We start from the raw sequence: 21,381 nt of genomic DNA on the forward strand, positions 1-21,381 counted from the left end.
CTAGGTTGTTCCCTGTCTGGGGCTCATGTAGGAGGCAACCAATCGAGGTTTCTCTCTCACGTTGATGTTTCTCACTCTTTCTCTCCATTCCTCTCTCTCTAAAGTCAATACACATATTTTTAATAAATAAATAAGTAAATAAATAAAATAAGTAATTAATTTGATGCACAAGAGAGATTTTATTATTTAGTTACAGGAATTATTCTAACTATGTGGGAGCAACATATCATGGAATGGCATGCGATCCAAAACTTGCTGCAGGAATTGCTCTGGTATGCGTTTTATTCCCATGTCTTCAGTAGTTAGATACGATTTGAAAGCTAAAACCACTTCAAGGAAAGAAAGTTCGTATAAGTGTATCTACCATACTGTTTTGACAGATTTTTAGAAAATGCTTTTTTATAGAGTTTTAAACTGAAATGATACACTTTTAAAAGGATTTTTATTATGGTAGAATACATAAACGGGAATGGAGATATCACTTCAAAGTCAATTATTTGGCATATGTACTCACAAGTAGGTTCACTGTATCATATGGTTCTATTTTCAATATTCTGAGAAGTCATAATACTGCTTACATCATTTTATAATCCCCAAGTTCATATTGTATTCATGAAAACATCACCAATTCTTTTTTTCTGTGTTCTTTTTGAAATAGCTGTCATCCTAATTGGTATGAAGTGATATCTCATTGTGGTTTTAATTTGCATTCCCATGATTATTAGTGATACGAGCATATTCTCATGCACGTTGGCTTTTTGTATATCATTTCTGGAGAAATAGCTGCTCAAATTCTTAGTCCATATTTTATTTTATTTTTTAATTTATTTTTATCATTTTTAATTTTCAATCACTGTTGAAATACATTATTATATTAGTTTCACATGTACAGCCCAGTGATTAGACATTACATAGCTTAATATATGATCATCCCAATAAATCTCATCACCTGACACAATGCATAGTAATTGGACTATTACTGACTGTATTCCCTATGCTGTAGTTTATGTCCCTGTGACTATTCTGAAGCAACCAATTAGTACTTCTTAATCCCTTTACCTTTTGCACCCATCCACCTGACCCCTCTCCTCTCTGGTGACTGAGAAAACATGTTCTGTATCTACTTTTCTGTTTCTTTTATGCTGGATCTTTTGTGTTTTCTACAATCAAGATCATGGTGGCTGTGAACAGAGAGAATTTTACTTCTTCCTTTCCAGTTTAGAAGTCATTTATTGATTTCATTGCTTGATTGCTCTGGCTAGATCTTCCAACATTATGTTAAATAGAACTGGCGAGAGAAGGAACATTCTGTCTTATTTTTGATCTTAGAGGAAAATCTTTCAGGAATTCACTAGTGGGTATGTTAGTTGTGAGCTTTACATATGTTATTTTTTGTATTGAGGTAGTTTCCTCATATTCCCATTTTGTTGAGTGGTGTTTATTAAGACATGTGTTGAGTGTTGTAAAATGCATTTTCTGCATTAACTGAGATGATCATGTGGATTTTGCCCTTCATTCTGTAAAAATGGTATATTACACTGACATATGTTCCTATGTTCAGTAATCTTTGTGTCCCAGGAAAAAAATCTCGGTTTTGGTGTATAATACTTTTAATGTGCTACTGAATTTGGTTTGCTTGTATTTTGTTGAGGATTTTATATTAATGTTCATCAGGTATATTAGTCTGTAATTTTTTGTTGTTGAGTGTTTTGGTATCAGGTTAATGCTGGCCTCATAGAATAATTTTGTGAGCATCCCCTCTTCAATTCTGTGGAAGAGTTTGAGGAGAATTGTCATTAAATCTTAGCTAAATATTTGGTAGAATTTGCCAGTGATTCAGATCCACCAAAGCCTGAATCACTAGTAAATTCTGATTTAAAAGCCTGATTCAAAGCCATCAGGTCCTGGGTTTTTGTTGCTGTTTTGTTGTTGCTGTTCTTGGAAGGTGTTTGATTACTGCTTCAATCTCCTTACTAGTTATTTGTCTCTTCAGATTTTCTTTTTCTTCATTATTCAGTCTTGGTGGGTTATATGTATCCTTTTTTTCTAGCTTATTAATAACCTGAATGTAGTAAGACGTTGAATCTTTGTCTCAAGTGTAATGAGTACAATCATGTACCATATAATGTTATTTAGGGCAACAATGGACCAGATCTTTGATGGGGGGGTCCTAGAAGATTATAATGGACCTGAAAAATTACTATCACCTAGTAAGGTTGTAGCCATCATAACTTCATAGTGCAACACATTGCTCATGTGATTCTGGGGATGTTGGTGTCAACACACCTGTTGCACTGCCAGTTATATAGAAGTAGTAATACAATCACACACAGTACGTAATACTTAATAATGCTAGCAAATGACTATGTTACTGGTTTATGCATTTACTATACTATACTATTTTTATTTCTTAATTATTTGTTATTGTTGTTCAGTTATAGTTGTACCACTCTTTTCCCCATTGCTCTCCCATGCACACTGTCCACCCCTCATCCATCCCCACAATCCACCCCCACCCTGTTGTCCAAGGGTACTTTATACATGTTCCTTAGCTTGCCCCTTCCTCTTCTTTCCATCAGTATCGCCCTCCCCAATTCCCTTTTGTCAGTGTCAATTTGTTCTTTATTTCCATGTCTCAAGTTCTATTTTGCTTGTTTGTTCTGTTGATTAAGCTCCACTAATAGGTGAGATCATATGGTATTTCTTGTTCACCACCTGGCTTTTTTCACTTATCATAATGCTCTCCAGTTCTGTCCATGCTGTGGCAAAGGGTAGGAGTTCCTTTCTTTTGGCTGCCTAATACTCCATTCTGTAAATGTACCACTGTTTTTGATCCACTTATTTACTGATGGGTACTTAAGCAGTTTCCAGCACGTGGCTATTGTGAATAATGCTGCTGTTAACATTGGGGTGTATAGCTTCTTTTGAATTGGTGTTTCAGGATTCTTAGGGTATAATCCCAGCAGTGGAATCACTGGATCAAAATGTAGTTCCATTTTAGGTTTTTAGAAAGTTCCATACTGTTTTCCACAGTGGCTGCACCAGTCTGCGTTCCCACCAACACTGTACTAGAGTTTCCTTCTCTCCACAACCTCATAAGCACTTGTTGTTTGTTGATTTGTTAATGATGGTCATGCTTTTTACCATTATTTTAGAGTTTACTGTTTGACTAAGTACTAAAAGGAGGAAAGTCAGTGCATGCTTGCCAGCCAGGCATATTTTAATTCACCATGGCCATGATATCTCCCTCTCCCTCCCTCTCTCTCCATATATATATATACACACACACACACACACACACACACATACATATGAGATATATCATATATATATGAGATATATATGAGATATATATCAGATTGTTATTCAAATTAGTTGTTTATCTAGAGTGACTGAAATAAAAAATTTAATTAAGTCCCATCATAATCATGGAAATGGCTTTAAAGGAAAAGTGGTCAGATGAATATTATTGCTTCTTATTTTCAAGCAGTAAATAGCTGCCATTGATAAATAGATGGCCAACAGTCTGTCCAGAATGCTCAAGATATGGTACATAATGCAACATGCCTGTTCACATTGGAGGTCAAGGGGAGGGAAGACTAGGAAATAATTTATGTGAACTTCTTGACTCCATCATACAAGACAAGCACAAAAGCACCACCCATCCCTCTGACAACATGGGACCATGCACCCTTGAAAAGGCTTTGCCTACTTGATCACCAGCAATATTCCAGCAGTCGAGCGAGCCTGTGTACATGATATCAGTTCCTTTGCGCCCTGACTGCATCAGCACGCACTCACAAACAGTGTCAAATGGATAGGAAGCCAACCCAGGTGATGAAGATGTGAGCATTCTTGGGATCTGGAAGCATTCCGTTTGCAGTGTCTCAGATATTGAAGTAGGCAGCTCGGTAGATGATAATACCCTGCACAGACACATTAAAGCCTTGGTACGGACCTCTAATCCAACCAGATCTGTAGATCTCAATGAAGCAGTCATTGAGGTCTTTGAATTCCCTTTCAGATGCAGCTTTGCCAATATCAGCGGCTAGACGAGTATGGGAAAAATCCAGAGTGTATATAAAAGAGAGTGAGGTGGCCCCAGTGGCACCACCTGATGCCAGATTCCCTGCAAAGAAGCACCAAAACTGTGTTCTCTCATGCACAGCACCCAGGAAGATCTGCTTGTATTTATCTTTAAAGGCAAAGTTGATAGCCTGGGAGGGGATGTAGCTGATGACATTGGCCAGGTTACCATACCAGAAGGACAGGATTCCCTTCTCCTTGGGGGTACACACCACATAGTCTGTAATGCTTGTATTGCTTATCTATGGTGATTTGCTTGCTGGCATGCTACACGTGCAGCAGCAGCTTGACCCACTTGATTGGCACGACCACTGTCTTGGTGATGGCCATGGCCAATCCACCTGCCAGGAAGTCCTTGGGGAAAGACCCCAAGACAGCAGCATCTGCCATGTTGAAAGGAAAGAAGGGGTGGGGTGACAGGGGACTGGGCTCATAACCAGCTGGAGCTCCAGAGCTATAGACAGCCACAGTCTTAAAGATCAAGAACAAAGTGTTGGAAGGACTGTTGAAGGACCTCTTCATTGAATGGAACAAAAGTAACAAATTCCAGAAGGGCCTATATTATACATGGAGAAGATTCTGATGACCTGCAATGAAGACCAGACAGAGGAGTGTATCTCCCTGCATCACAGTGATGATGGGCAAAGCAACACGTTTGTTTGTGATACTGAACAAAACTGGACCCAACCACAATGTTGAATTTACTGCCAGCTCTAGGTGGCTTAAACAATTCAAGAATCAGTGACCAGAGGGCAGAGGGGAGGGATTTTAGGGGAAAAGGGTGAAGGGTTTGCAGGAGCAATTATGGAGGACACATGGACAATAATGGGGGGGGGGTGTTGGAAATGGGAGGGAGGTGGAGAGTGCTGGGGTGTTGGGCTGCGGTGGGGGGAAAAGGCAGAAAACTGTACTTGAACAACAACAACAACAATAATAATTTTAAAAAGCATATCATGAAACAAATTTCAACTCAAATTATAAAATTATAGAAGAAAAAAAACATATAAAAGGGGTTGCAAGATGGTCCTGGCATAGGAGGATCTTTTTCGTACTTCCTCCCAGAAACAAACTGGAAATAAAACTGAATTGGGGAACAGTCACCCTGAATTACCAAGTGAAGGCTATCTGCAAAGTAGACTTTTAACCTAGGATAGAGGGAAACCACCTTGAGACCAGTAGGAGGGATGAGGTGGCAAAACAGGGTGGCCCAGCTCCCACAGGTGGCAGCTAAAGTTGCGGAACAATAGCATTATGCAGAAGCTTCCTGCTGAGAGGAGAGATTCCTGGACCTCAGACTGGGCTTCCCAGCTGGGAGTGCCAAAGCTGGGATCAGCTGCCCATGTAGCATTCATTAGTGAAAGACGGTGGAGTTTCTATCCACTGGGAGAGATGGAACCCACTGAAGACAAAGCCATTTATTTAAAGGTCCAAAGCACCCTGGGTTCTGGCAAAGGGAGGGTGGTGCACACTGGAATCGCCTGAGGAGAGTGTGAAGTGGGGGGCATTGGGAAGAGACGTGGGGGAATGGTTGCTGGGATCCCTGTGCTGGGTCATCATGCAATATTGCAGCAGCCATTTTTTCTTGAGAAAAGCAAGGCCCTCCCAGGGAATCAGCCTGGGGAAAAACAATTATCCCACCCTTTGGGATACCTGCTCACCCTACCTGTTGAAATCTCACTCACTCCATCCTCTGGAATTTGATTTGCCCCAGCCTGCTTCTTAACTCCTGCTGTGGAGACAGCAGCATAGGCAGGCTCAGAGGGTGTCAGAGACTGGCTTTGGGTTGCAGCTTTCCCTACACTTCCATGGGAACTGGACTGGCACTTTCCCATCATGGGAGAGCTGATAGACACACCTCCTGGTTTTTGGCAGACCCAAACTCTGGGTTCTGCAGGCCATACCCACATGCCCGCTAGGGGCTCCACCCTGCAGAGTTCAGGGAAATAATCCAGGATAGACTCAGATGTGTGGCTCTGGACCAAGTAGGACTCCCACCATCTTCCCTGAAGTCTGAATGGCACCTCCCCTTCCTGGGAGATTCAGGGGCCCCACCTGCCACATTCTTCCAGAAGCCAGTTCAGAAACAGCTGTTTCAGGGACTGATTGACAGCCAGCTGGCAGGCAGAGACAGGTAGAAATGGATCTTGTGGTGCCTTGGGACTTTTGTTTACCCACCCCTGGACCCAGTGCTGATAAAAAGCCAGCTTTGTAGAGCAACTTGGCCCATCCTGGCTGTGGCCAAGCCAGGAGGAATCAGCCACAAACTCTGGATCACTTGTAGCATCACTTGTAGCCATGCAGAGGGCCAGATATGAACAGCATCTGACATTGTCTTACATCAGCTTCAGACAACATTGGAGCATTATCGAAAGGGAGATTGCAGCAGGCAGGTGCCACTTTGGTTTTTTCCCATTATTTTCTTGTTCATAGCTTTATTAATTTTTCCATGTTTGCTATTTTTCTTTTATATTTGCCATTTCATATTTCTTTCATATTATTTTCTTTAGTAATTTTACTCTCTCCTTTTCTTATTCTTTTTTTGTTATTTTAGTTTTTTTTAACGTTTTTCTTTCTTATTTTTTCTATTCCTTTTTTCCTCTGATATTCTTTTTATTTTCTTTTGTCTTCTCATATTCTTTTTTCTTTTAATATTCCTTTTTCCCCTATTCTTTTCTCTTTTGTTGTTATAATTGGGATTTTGCTTGTTTTTGTTTTGTTTTCATTTGATTTAACCAAATAGCATATGATTCCAAATACATGATATTATGGAAAAGGAGAAGCTATGCAGATAGTGAAAAGCTCATTGGTTGTCAGGGGTTTACGTCTTCCTGACATTACTACTTCTCAAATTTTATTTTTTAAGACAAAAGAAATGTTACTTTCAAGGTTTTATAGTATTCTGCCTTTAGAAAAAAATTAATTTCACTTACTATCCTAAACTATTTCTTAATTTTGTTAATTTTTGTTGTTGAAGTACAGTTGTCTCCATTTTATCCTGACTACTCTCCCCTGCCCCACCCACCCTCACCTCCCATATTCAGTCTTCACCCCAGTTGGCTTTGTCCATGGATCCTTCATACATGTTCCTTGGCTTGCCCCTTCCCCTTCTTTCCCCTGTTATCCCCCTCCCCACTTCCCTCTGTTAGTTTTTTCTTTATTTCCATGTCTCTCGTTCTATTTTACTCATTTGTTTGTTTTGTTGATTAGGTTCCACTAATAGGTGAGATCATATGGTATTTGTCTTTCACTGCCTGGCTTATTTCACTTAGCATAATGCTCCCCAGGTCCATCCATGCTCTCGTGAGGGTAGGATCCCCTTCTTTCTTTCTGGAGCATGGTATTCCATTGTGTAAATGTACCATAGTTTTCTGATCCACTCATTTACTGATGGGCACTTAGGCTGTTTCCATCACTTGGCTATTATAAATTGTGCTGCTATGAACATTGGGGTGCATAGGTTCCTATGAATCAGTGTTTCAGGGTCCTTAGGGTATAGTCCCAATAATAGAATTACTGGGTCAAAAGGCAGTTCCATTTTTAATTCTTTGAGGAAATTCCATACTGTTTTCCACAGTGGCTGCACCAGGCTGCACTCCCACAAACAGTACGCTAGGGTTCCCTTTGCTCCACATCCTTGCCAGCACCTATTATTTGTTGATTTATTGATGGCAGCTGTTTTGGTAGGTGTGAAGTGATATGTCCTTGTGGTTTTAATTTGTGTCTTTCTGATGGTTAGTGATGCTGAGCATCCTTTAACATGTATATGGCCCTCTGAATGTCCTCCTTGGAGAAGTGTCTGTTTAGGTCCTTTGTGGATTTTTAACTGCATTGTTTGTCTTCCTGGAGTGGAGTCATGTTAGTTCTTTACAAATTTTGGAGATCAAAGCCTTGTCCAAAGTATGGTTGGCAAATATGTTTTCCTATACAGTTGGTTCCCTTTCCACTTTGCTGATATTTTCTTTAGCGAATCAGAGGTTTTTAATTTGATGAAGTCCCATATGTATAATCTTTCCTTTGTGCCTTTTGCTCTAGAGGGTATATTGATGAAAATATTGCTACGTGGAGTATCTGAATTTTCCTGCCTATGTTTCCCTCTAGGACTGTTATGGTGTTGTGACTTCATTTAAATTTTTGATCCATCCTGAGTTTATTTTGGTGTATGGTGTAAGTTTGTGGTTGAGTATCATTGTTTTGCATGTACTTATCTAGATCTCCCAACACCATTTGTTGAAAAGGCTATTTTTACTCCCTTTGATGCTCCTGCCCCCTTTGTTGAGTATTAATTGACCATAGAGACAGAAAAAAAATCCAAGAAGAGGGAAGACTCCTAAAAGTATTTCTGAAGTCAAAATTGATTTTCCATTCAAACCTTAAGAATTTGTATATTTTTTCCTACAGTTCACTGGGAAAAAAAATACAGTTACTAAAACAAAGCCTATTCTTCTAAAAATTTAAAGTTATTTGAATTTAAATCAGTAATATAATGAAAACATAAAATAGCATTATTTTATCTGTTAAATGCCAATGCCATTTAGATTTAAAATACCAGTTTTCAAAATTTACCCTTTTTTGTTTTTCATATTTCTAAGAAAATACTGAGCTTTGGAATACTATTTTCTTGCTCTTGTATTTGCATTTAGGTAGTATGCCCACAAATTACTTGTGTAAAGATCAAAGGGGTGAAGAAATAACTTAGGCTACATTTTTTTGTGCGTTCAGTACCCAAACAGGATAACTTCAGAGGCGTTTTCAGTTGTTATGGCACAGTTGCTTGGGATTAATCTGGGATTCACATACGACGACATCTATAATTGTTACTGCCCAGGAACTACATGCATTATGAACCCTCAAGCAATGTAAGGTGGTGTTGTGATTAAATCTGTGTCTTTTGGGGGGGAAATGTTTGTAGTAGTATTTGATGTATAAGCCTTTGCAATATAATTTGAGTAAGATGACTTTTTATTAAAAATATATATGCTAATTTAAAGCTTATGAAATAAATTGAGTATTGGCTATTGCAGAAAATGTGCCTAATATTTCCATATTCAATATTATAGTCTACAGAGAAAGTGTTTGTTGATAATGAGCTTTCTGGGGTTTACTAGAGTCTTGAGGCTAAATTTATTTATCATTATAAACATATGTCCCAAACACTGACTGTATGCAGGAAAGTGTGTGTCTGTCCCATGAACAGTTAACAAGATAGGTAAGTCCTACCTGTCTTATACTAGTGCATTAGAGACAGAAAAGTAAAAAGTGGCCTAGAATAAACAAAATATAAATATCTTATGATAGCTTTTTAAGAAGGAGATAAATAGGGCATAGATTGGGAGAGGAAACTTTCTAATAAAGTGGTCTAAGAAATAATTATGTTGGGACTTGGAAGTGAAAGAATGAATCTGGTCATGTAAAGAACCTGTTGAACCCTGGCTGGTGTGGCTCAGGGGACTGAGTGCCAGTCTCTGAACCAACGTGTTGCCGGTTTGATTCCCAGTCAGGGCACACGCCTGGGTTGCAAGCCAGGTCCCCAGATGGGGGTGTACGAGAGGCAACCACACATTGATGTTTTCTCTCTTTCTCTCGTTCTCCCTCCCTTCCCTCTAAAAATAAATAAATAACATCCTAAAAAAAACTTGTTGAATATTTTTCAGGGTAAGCAAGGGAGTGATGAGTCGATAGCAGGAAACTTGAGGAGTTCAAGTGACAGGAATAAGGAGACTGCAGGGGGAGAGGGATAAAAATGCCAAACAAAAGAAACAGCTGTGACTGTTAGGAAATATATAAAAGGCATAAGGGAAAGACAGTAGAGTACAATAAGGAAACAGAACAATGAGTGAGGGAAGGAAGTCCAGGAGGTGACTAATACAGGGTATGTAGGAAAGAGTCTGACCACATAATGATGACGTGAGAGTTGGAACTTGATGGTCAAAGTAACAAAGTACATTTTAAATTGATTTATGCAGGATGGAGAATAAAAATGAACTTCAAATGAATGAATAATACATCGGAGGGAACAACAACATAGGAATATTTGGGAGATGAGTCTCATAATAATTACAGCAGTTTATTAAGACCAAGAGAAATGGAAATGGCTGGAATTATTTGTAGAGTTTTGAACATCACAGCTTTTAGCAGATATTGAAAGAGGCAAATATTTTTTTCTTGCAAAAGGAGAAGATGGGAAATATTGAGGTAGTTAGTATTTGTTATACTGGGGGCTCTGAGTCCTTCTTTAGCATTAAGTGCACAGTTACATAGGTCAGGATCTCCGAGGACAAGGGATCTAAAGTGTGCGAGCCATCAGCATATTGATGGGAATTAAAACCATGAACTGATGATTTAGAAGGAAGTTGAAAAGAGTGAAAGGAGGTGCCTTAAGTTGGAACTTTGCATACTTGTCATACAGAGGAAGAAGATATTAAAATAAGAACCAAGATAAGATGTATCCTTACCTAGGGAGGACTATGTTTTAAGAATAAGGGAGAGGCCCTGCTGGGGTGACTCAGTTGGTTGAACAGGGTCCTCTACACCAAAAGGTTGCAGGTTGCCTTCTGGGTCAGGGCACATGCCCAGGTTTTGGGTGCGACACAGGTTTCAGGTGCAGTCCTGGGCCAGGGCATGTACCGGAGGCAACTGATCCATGTTTCTCTTTCAGGTAGACATCTCTCTCTCCCTTTCTCTCTCTTCCCCACTTCCTCTCTTTCTAAAGTCAATAAACATATCCTCAGGTATGGATTAAAAAAAAGAATAAGGGAAATGATGAAAGTAAAATGGTAAAAGTATCAGTACGGTGTTTTAGTCCCCTCCAATTTTGTGATGAAATAACTAGTTAAAACTAGGAAAACAAACAAAGGAAAAGCATCTTCTCCACTTCCAGAACTGGAATGCACCAAAGATAGCAGCAGGTGGGGCCAATCTACTGACAAAATAACATCTACATGAGGTAAATAACTGTGTAGGAGGAAATGACATTAACACAGTGAGACCTTAAAACACCTGACAGACCTGGGAGCTCAGAAATCATTGAGTAATTCATATACCAAAAAGTTGTTCCCCCCTGAGGCTGAAATATCAGTAAACTTGTGCCATTATAGGAGCCCAAATTTGTGGGGATATTGCAAATTGCAGGTGATAGCAAAGGGACTGACCATTTCTCAAGATGCTGGTGTGGCCGTTGTCTCTGTGCTTTATAAATCTAATCACTAACAGCTGCCAGAGGGGAGGGGGTGGAGTGGATGAAAGAAGATGAAGGAATTCACCAAAAACATATTTGCATAACCCATAGACTCAGACAACAATGTGGTGATGGCCAGAGGGAGGGGCATGGTGGGGACAGAGTAGAGGTGGGAAGGGGTTCGGGGGAATGGGGACATTTGTAAGTGTCAACAATAACAATAAAGAAAAAAAGAATTGGTCAGATATAATAATAATTGACTCTGAGTTTTACCATTTATTCCAAATGACATATCTAAAATATTTACAAGTAACATAGTATTTCTAGAAAAGTATGAATATTTTCAAGTGAAAGTTTTATTAAACAAATGTAATGTTTGAAAAAATCTAACAACAACGAGGACGTGTAGCACCCAGGTAATATCTTAAAATACTATTCTCCACTAGAACAACCTGGGGCACCGTGGAGAAATGATAGATTACAGGGCTAAGGCAGAGAAAGTACAAATGAGCCTTGAACAACTTGTGTGAATACAAGGTGCTGTGCAAAGAACTATGGAGATTTGTCAGGGGCTCAAAAGCCAGTTGGAAGGGGCTCCCTATAGTCAAGTATGTGACCATTTGAATGTCATAGATAATAAGGATAGTAATGTATTATAACCCATTTAATATAGTACTGTAGGAAAACATGATTCCACAATTATGTAAATACATGAATGAATAAATTGGAAAGTTAGAAATGGGATATTTACTTAAAACCAAAGTACCTCCCTACAAATAATTTTTACGTTTTTTAAGGAAAAAACGTAATTTTAGAATGAAGACTGGCAGACATACCTTTAATCAGCTAATCAAAGTAATTTCTGTCAGTACTATTACAAACCAAAATCACGTGCCTTTGTTAGGATGCTGTGAAATGAACTCAGCAACACTTGTGATAATGTTGCATCACCTCAGTCTAATCATGAGGAAGCATTTCATAAACCGAAATTGAGGGATATTTTACCAAAAAATTGACTGGTAATAATGAAACTGTTTTGGTCATGAAATCTAATAAAAAAGTAAGTAACTAGACTAAGGAGACAAGAGAACTAAAGGTGATGGTTGATTCCGAGCTTTATCCTTTTGCTATAAAAGTTACAATATTGTGCTGAAGGGAAATTCTGAATGAAATATTAGGATTAGGAATTAATGTGTCATTATAATGTGTCATTATTTCCTGGATTTAAAGTATCTGTTTTAGGAGAATTCATTTTCTATGTAAAAATTATACTTTAAAATATTGAGAGTTATCAAAATATTTTGATGACAACTTACAGTTAACTGTTTCAGGAAAAAAATTATCTTTAGGGCTCTATTTGTATCATTTTTCTAAGTTTGAGATGGCTACAAAATTAAACAAAAATGCATTCAACTGCAATTTAAAAATATGCATTCATGCAATTTAAAAATAAACAATAATTTAAGGCATATACATTATACATACTTAATGTTGAGATATTTTAATTGATTGTTACCATGGAACAAATATTTCTGATTATTTCCCTAACACAGTCAACTACCTTTTATTCCTTTAGTTTGCCATGTAAATTTGCTAGTATATTTCATATTGTTAATGATGTCTGAGAGGGTGTTCCAACAAACTGGGTCACCTGACCAGGGCTTCAAATTCTTAATGATAATTAGTACTCTATAATAATGATTATAATTATGATGACAATAATAACAAAAATAATGAATAATGGGACATACTTAAATAGACCTTTTGTGTGGCAAGCACTGTTGTGTTTTAATATATTGTGACTCATGTCACCTTAAACTTCCTCTGCTTGCTAGATTTCCATGATATTAAATTACAGTATAAATGAGCCCATTCCTTCCATTTATGACTTGTATTAACAATAAAAGCTCTGTCTCATTCTTGGCTTTCCTGTAATTGAAGTTGTATGGAATGAACAGTGTTATATGGAACAGTGTTAATTTGATAGTGACTTTGCCCCACTTATCTGAAGAATATAATTTAATTTTAGACGCTCCAATGGTGTAAAGTTGTTTAGCAGTTGCAGTGTGGATGCATTTATACATAAAGTTGTACAACCAGAATTAAAATGTCTTCAGAATCAAACTGTTTCAAAACTGGTTGTCCAAGGAAGGCAATCAACGTGTGGCAATGGAATTATAGAAACCGGAGAGCAGTGTGATTGTGGCTTTCCTGAGGTGAGTGACAAACTTTGATAGTTTACATAAAGATTTGTTTTATTGTTTCTCATATTGTGCTATAAATATAGATGTGGTACTAAAGGGGGAGCTTTTTCTCAAATGCTGCACCGTTTTGTCAAATATCTAAGGTGCAGAGATAAGGGACATGGGAGGACTGACTCATCCTGAATTTGAAGCATTTGAAGGATTTAAGTATGGAGTAAGTGTAGCATGGGTTCAATGTGATTTTCTCCATTGTGTAACCATTGACAGTAATGCTCATCTTTTTGTATCATAAATATCTGTACCATTAATAAGGTGATCATCACTTAAGTTGTCTCCTGAATTGTCCCCAAGCGACTAGATTAGTTCCCTAAGTTATAAAATGTGTTGCTTACCTCCTCATCTCTTGATTTCAGTTCTGGCATTTGGGGAACTTCACTCACTTTAACATGGTTGCACTGAATTGAGTTAATCATAATCCATATTTTATTCTTGTTATATTTAGTTTTCTGCTATTATCATTTTTCAGTTGTGCTTGGCAAGATAACTAATCACTGAATTTTGTTGTGCCTGCTTTCCTATACTTGTGTATGGTGTTTTTTTGAATGATATGTATTTTCTAGAAAACATAAAATGCCTCTAATTATTAGGAACAAAATTCTTTATAACTTGATTGCATTATAATTGTGAGTGAATGACACAAATCCTCTGTATTTCTATTAATTTTGATAGACATCTCAGCACTTGAGAAATTATTTTTTAAAATTTTATTTAAATAGTTTTGACTTTTATCGTTGTTCAAGTACAGTTTTCTGTCTTTTCCCCCCACCACTCTCCACCACCCCAGCCTTCCCCTCCTTCCTCCCTTGTTTCTATCCCCACTTCTTATTGTGCATGTGTCCTTTATATTTGTTCCTGTAAAGCCCTCACCCTTTTCCCCTATTGTCCCCTCCCCTCTCCCTTCTGGTTACTGCCAGGTTGTTCCCAGTTTCAATGTCTTTGGTTATATTTTGTCTACTTGTTGGTTTTGTTGATTAGGTTCTAGTTAAACGTGAGATCATATGGTATTTGTCTTTCACAGTCTGGCTTATTTCACTTAGCACAATGCTCTCCAGTTCCATCCATGCTGTTGCAAAGGGTAGGAGCTCCTTCTTTCTCTCTGTTGCATAGTATTCCATTGTGTAAATGTATCATAGTGTTTTGATCCATTCATTTACTGATGGGCACTTAGGTTGCTTCCAGCACTTGGCTATTGTGAATTGTGCTGCTATGAACATTGGGGTGCATAGGTTCTTTTGGATTGGTGTTTCAGGGTTTTTAGGGTATAATCCTAGCAGTGAACTTGCTGGGTCAAAAGGCAGTTCCATTTTTAGTTTTCTGTGTAAATTCCATACTGTTTTCCATAGTGTCTGCACCAGTCTGCATTCCCACCAACAGTGCACTAGGGTTCCCTTTTCTCTACAGCTTCTCCAGCACTTGTTGTTTGTTGCTTTGTCTATGATGGCCATTCTGACTGGTGTGAAGTGATATCTCATTGTGGTTCTAATTTGCATCTCTCTGATGGCTAGCAATACTGATCATCTTTCCATATGTCTCTGTACCCTTTGTATATCCTCCTTGGAGGAGTGTCCTTTGAAATCCTTTGCCCATATTTTAATTGGGTTGCTTGTCTTCTCAGAGTGGAGTTGTTTGAGTTCTTTGTATATTTTGGAGATCAAACCCTTGTCTGAGGTAGCATTGGCAAATATGTTTTCCCACATATTTGGTTCTCTTTTCATTTTAATGCTGTTATTTTTAGCCATGCTGAAGTTTTTCCTTTTGACGAGATCCCATTTATTTATTCTTTCCTTTATGTCCCTTGCTCTAGGGGATATATCAGTGAAAGTATTGCTGTGTGGAATATCTGAGATTTTCCTGCCCATGTTCTCGTGAAGGACTTTTATGGTGTCGTGACTTATGAGAAATAATATTGATGCCTCCAAATCCAGCTGGATTTGACTAAGTCTCATTATAACTTACTCAATTCTTTCTTTATATTTTGAATCTGCTTTATATGGTACAAACTTATTTACAATTGTTATACCTGTCTAGAAATTTAACTTTTTACCTTCAAATAGTGAATCTTTTTATCTCTAATGTTGCTTTCTGTTTTAAAGTCTATTTAGTCTGATGTACCTACCTCTGTCTCCATCTCCCTCTCCCTCAATCTCTATCTTTGTCTCCACAGGTATCTCTACCTCTATCCCATTTCTATCTCCATCTCCATCTCATTTTCTGTGTACATCTCTATCTCTATCTATCTCTATCTCAATTCAATCTCCACCTCCATCTCCATGTCCATCTTCAGCCCTGTCTACATCTCTATCTCTATCCCATTTCTATCTCCATCTCCATCTCCATCTCCATCCCTGTCTACATCTCTATCTCTACCTATCTCTATCTCTCCTATCTCTATCTCTATCCCATCTCTAACTCTATCCCCATCTCTATCTCTACCTCCATCCCTGTCTACATCTCTATCTCTAGCTCATCTCTATCTCTGTGCACACTCTAACCTTCTTTCATTTAGCATTTCACTGCAATTTCTCTATTTTCATTTATTTTTTCTATACTATTAAGTTCAATATCTACAATGTTTTAATTTATTATAATCTTTATTTGATTTATAATCTGTCATCTTAGACATTATTGTGATTAATATATTTGCATACTTTAAAATGAACTAAAGTCCCTAGTTTATTCAGATTTTCTCGGTTTTTACCTAATGGCTTCTTTCCAAGATACCTTATTATATTTAGTTGTTATGACTCCTTGCACTGCTCCTCAATAAACTTTTTATAAGTTTAATTATCCCAAATTTTTTATATTTTCTATGTTCATTTTGTGACACTTGTTTTCTAGTTGAATCTTAGCTTATTTCTTTTGACCTGTTTTGTTTTTCTCTTTTCCCTACTATTTCTTTCAGGGATTTAGTAGATTTGTATATTTTTCCCTTTACTGATTATCTTTTCATTTTTACCATGCTTATTTAAGGTTTAATTATGTCCGAGCTACCTTCTCCAAAATAACAGAGTCTGCCACTCAATTAGCTTACATACAACTTTTGTTCATATTTTATTTTTGTCACCTTTACATTTTACAGTAAAAAGTACATGAAGACTTTATTCAGGAAATAGGTGCTTTATTTTACCTACTATTCCCTTTGTGCTCTAGGATTTTTTGCATGTCAAAGATTGCTTCTAAAATAATTTACTTTTGAATTATATTTTTTTCTTAAAATATGTTTTAGGACAACAGTTTTCTTGATAAGACAGTCTTCTACCTATGCTTGTTTAGCAATAAGCATTTGTGATTCTCATCATTTCTTTCTAAAATGTAATTCATGTGAAGTATATACATGAAACATGGATGAGGAGTGTAATACATAAGAAGCACCTGAGTAATTGTACTCAAGACAAAACAAATTTTACTTATGCCAAGAAAATTCTTTGTATGTCTTCTCTCAATAACATGCCCCTTCCTTCCAACCATCATTTAGAATTTAATGGTAATCATGTTAGTGCTTTGCTATTCATCATAGTTTTACATCCCATTTTTTTGCATCCCTGTGCAATGTGATCTGGTTGATTGTTTTCTACCTTTGTATAACTTACAATCATATGGTTTAAATCATTTTGTAAACAGGTCTTTTAATCAATATGGTAATCGTAAAGTTCATCAGTTTTCAAGTGCAGATCTAGTCCAATTGTTTTTAGTATTACTTTTATAAATATTATAATTTATCCATTCTGTGTCAATGAAAATTTAAATTTAAATTTAACCATTAAAACTCATGCAGTTTTGACTCTTCTTGCACATTTCGGCCCCTGCACATGTTCCTGCCATAAGCGACTGTGCTCTGTCAAGAGTCATATATGCATATTAAACTTGGAATTGCAGATATCTTAGTGATTTAGGGGGTTTTATGCCTGAATGATCTTTTCATATCTTTTACACATTTTCATCAGTATTCACTGCTATGAAGTATCAGCAGCTTTTCATCAATATAGTAGAAGGCTAAGAGTTATGCTGTTTCTCCAGGAAACTAAGTTTTCTGGCATCAGACAAGTCTTGTAGGGAGGATCCCCAATGATCTTGTAGTTTAGGTAAGGCTGAAAGTGGGCTACTTCTGTTTCTTTTTTTAACAGATGCATAGCATCCTGAGTGTGGTGTTTACCAGTGTCAGAGGCCATTCTGTTTACACGAAACTTTTGAAGGGTTTCCCCATCCAATTTATTTGCATTGTTTTTTAAAGGACTTAACAGAACGGGAATATTGAAATCATAGCTTTTCTTCACTTAATCATGGGATAAAGTTTTTGATTCAAAGTCCAAGCACAAGTGAATATTAACAGAAATTCAGGGCCAATGGATGATATCAGCGATGTAAGTGGACAGAGATGCCTGCAATTGCATGAGGTCCTAATCAGATACGGGGCCCAATGGTAGGGCCCCTTATCCTAGACCACTTTTAATGCTTTTTGATGTTGAACTCCACCAACTGTCATTGAAACTTAGCTAGTATTTTGGTAACAGTATAGTAGCACATGAAAATATTATAGCACAATATTATTGGGATGATAGAGTCTGTCTTTAGTTATATATGCTTAAAAGGCATGCAATAAGGTAATCAATGTTCTCAGCGCAGGCCATCATAGAAATATTGACTGTAGCACACCATCTGTACATTCAATAGTATTTTGCTTTTACAAGAATTCATATAGTTCAGAGATGACACATCACTGTGGGAGGCCAGGAGAAGAACAGTGGTGCTCTAAACCATGCCTGATGAACTTAAAATGAATTTTGTCAACTTCCCATAATTGTATAAGAAGGTACTAGCAGTACCTTGCATTATGTATCAAAGGCTATTAGGATGAATATTATTTTAATTATTTTTAGTTTGTCAGTCACTGTGGACAAATGGTTTAACTTCTTGTTTAAATATCAGTAGTATAATGCCAGACAGTAATCATTATTTTCTGGTATGCAACATTTTACAAACTCAAAATGCTTTGGGAGTGTAGTCAGTTCTTAGTGTATTCAATTATTGAAGGAACCACCAACACACATCATCTCTTAGAACAAGAACAAAGTTATCAGATGATGAAGAATAAGAGAACATATGAAAGGCATGAAAAACAAACTAATGGCTATATTAATACCAGTGTTTAATAAGCTTAAACATACACCTTTGCAGAACATATCACTGGGCCATAAAATCCCAAGACCTAAACAGAAGACCTGAAACAATAAATTACATAGAAGAAAACATAAGTACTAAACCTATGATCCTTGGTCTTAGAGAGGATTTTATAAATTTGACCCCAAGATAAGGAACGTAAAGGCCAAAATAAATGAATTGGACTATATCACAGGTGGCAAACACAAGGCCTGTGTGCCGAATCCAGTCCTCCACCTTGTGTTATCTGGCTCAGCACCTCGTTTCTACCCGGCAGCAGCACCAAGCTCTCGCTTAAATGTTAAGGACTAGTTACATTTTTACAGTCTTAAAATTACATTCAGCCCTTTGAAGGCAACCACGAGGCTGAAGTTCTGCAAATCAAAGAGTTCTGCACAGCAAAAGAGACCACCAGCAAAACAAAAAGGCAACCAATCAAATGGGAGAAGATACTTGCAAACAATAGCTCTGACAGGGGTGTAATATCCAAAATATATAAAGAACTCATACAACTCAACATCAGACAAACAATCCATTTAAAAATTTGGCAGCGGACCTGAACAGACATTTCTCCCAGTGAGGCATACAAATAGCCAACCTGACACCAGGGGTCAAGTGTGTCAAACTCTTGAGGCTATGGGGTTCGGGGAGCAGGGATTCCTGGCTTTGTTTCTCTGTCTGAAATGCCAGCTGCCCCACCACTGTGGACATAGTCCCCGGCTGTGTCCTTGCCCAGTTCCCTGGGCTCAGCCACAGCTCATACTGCTCACTCCTGCAGTAACACCCACCATATCTTTTTATTTCTTTAACTCTTAGATTTGTTTGTATTAGTGTAATGATTAGGCAGATCTGTGGAAAACAGGCACTTTGCAATTTCTTAATTATCTAAACATGTTTTTTTATTGTTCAATTGCAGTTGTCCCCATTTCCTCCCATTACTCTCCCCTACCTTACCCACCCCACCTCCCACATTCAATCCCCCCCCACAACCCTAGTGTCTTTGTCCATGGGTCCTTTCTACATGTTCCTTGATGACCCTTCCCTTTCCCATGTTTGCTTCTCCTGGCTGAGGTGAGGACTGGCCACAACTTGTTTCCTCCCTTCTCTGGCTGAGTCCCCAGTGAGCTCCCCACCACTGGGCTGTGTCCTCTCAGCCCTTCTCTTTTCTCGCCTCTCTTGTTTGCTTTCACTTGCCCACCTTTAGATGTTTCAATGTGCAGATCTCTGAGTCATGTTTGTGCGTTGAGCAGAGAATCCTTTGTTGAGTCCTTGCTATTTAAATTGGTGAAACTTCAAGGGCTGAGACCAAGGGGAACTGTCATGCCACCATTCCTCTAATGTCATTCCTTCATGTAAGTTATTTTTGTATATGCTAGAAGGATATCAACTTAAACAATCACAATTTATTTAAAGACTGGCCTTCCCTCACTGCTATGAATCAGTGTTGGTCATCGATCAAGTAAACATTTATGAGTTTTTCTGTTTTTTCTACTCTAATGCCACTATCTTCATTACTATAGATTTCTATTAACTCATGGAATATGATATTATATATCCTCCAGCATTATTGTGCCAGTCCATGATTATCTTGGGCAATTTTGGCCCTTTGCATTTTAGTAAGAACATCTGATCTGTTTTTTCAGTTTCTGTGAACAAAAAGAAAGAAGACATTGCATTGAATTTTTAGATAAAACTTGAGTTTAGATAAAATGGAGGTATTTGCTTCCATTTTGTATCTCTGTTAATTTCTCCCAAAAGTATTTCCTAGTGTTCAGCATAAAGGCCTCTCACTGGTAAACTTTTAAATTTTTATTGCTTTTAAAAAAAATTCTTTATGGTAGTTAAATCTTATACTTAATAATTTGGTTTTATCATTCAGATTTTAAAACGCACTAGATATTTTTATTTTGACTTTTTTACAGCAATGTTGCTGAATGCAGTTATCAATTCCATTAGTGTTTCTTTAGATCAAAGTTACCTATTAGAAATATAATATGAATCACATGCATACTTTATATTTTTAAGTAGCTACATTTGTAAAATAAGAAGAAAGAGGTGAGATTAATTTATACATTTTGAGATAATATATCCAATATAGTATTATTTCAACATGTAATCTATGTAAAATTATTATTGAGTACTTTTATTTTTTATATTTATGTGTTTACATATGTATACACACATCTGTATTTATATTATATGAATAAGGTTAGAAAGGGAGAGACATCACAGGAATTGGTTCACACAGTAATGGAGTCTCTGTCATGGAGCTGAGCACACTCTCAGCAAACCCAGGAGTCAGGAAAACTGAAGGAAGATGCAGGATGAAGAAAGAGCAATTGCAGACCCTCTCCTCCTTCATTCCATTGAGACGAGTCAGGAGGTTGGCAACTTTAAGTTAATGCTGCAATGGGTTATGATTTTATGGATGTTGGGATGGAGTGCATGTACTTTGCTTAGGCGATGAATGTGATGAATCTTTGGCAATCAGGTGGTGAAATGTGCTAGAATAACCCCAAAGGTTCCCATGTCCTAATACTCATAACTTGTGAATATGTTACTTCACATGGCAAAAAGGACTTTGAAGATATGACCAATTTAAGGATCTTGAGAGGGTGAGATATCCTATAGTATCTGAGTGGGCCCAATGCAATCACAAGGGTCCTTAGAGGGAGGCAGGCAGGTTAGAGTCAAAGGCCA

At 37.5% G+C, this 21,381-nt stretch overlaps 1 protein-coding gene and 1 pseudogene across 1 annotated transcript in view; one reads left to right on the plus strand and one right to left on the minus strand.

Annotated features, from left to right (window-relative positions):
- LOC139440491 (A disintegrin and metallopeptidase domain 3-like) overlaps window positions 1-21,381 on the plus strand; it is a 97,608-nt gene that overhangs the window by 12,779 nt on the left and 63,448 nt on the right. Inside the window, exons 6-8 of the mRNA XM_071220146.1 lie at window positions 191-272; window positions 8,806-8,942; window positions 13,290-13,476. Of these exons, the coding sequence (XP_071076247.1) occupies window positions 191-272; window positions 8,806-8,942; window positions 13,290-13,476 (406 nt within the window). The remainder of the gene's footprint in view (window positions 1-190; window positions 273-8,805; window positions 8,943-13,289; window positions 13,477-21,381) is intronic.
- On the minus strand, window positions 3,612-4,476 carry LOC128779844 (ADP/ATP translocase 2 pseudogene; annotated as a pseudogene).

The sequence above is a fragment of the Desmodus rotundus genome, chromosome 13 (genome assembly GCF_022682495.2).
Source record: "Desmodus rotundus isolate HL8 chromosome 13, HLdesRot8A.1, whole genome shotgun sequence".
NCBI classification, from domain to species: Eukaryota; Metazoa; Chordata; class Mammalia; order Chiroptera; family Phyllostomidae; genus Desmodus; species Desmodus rotundus.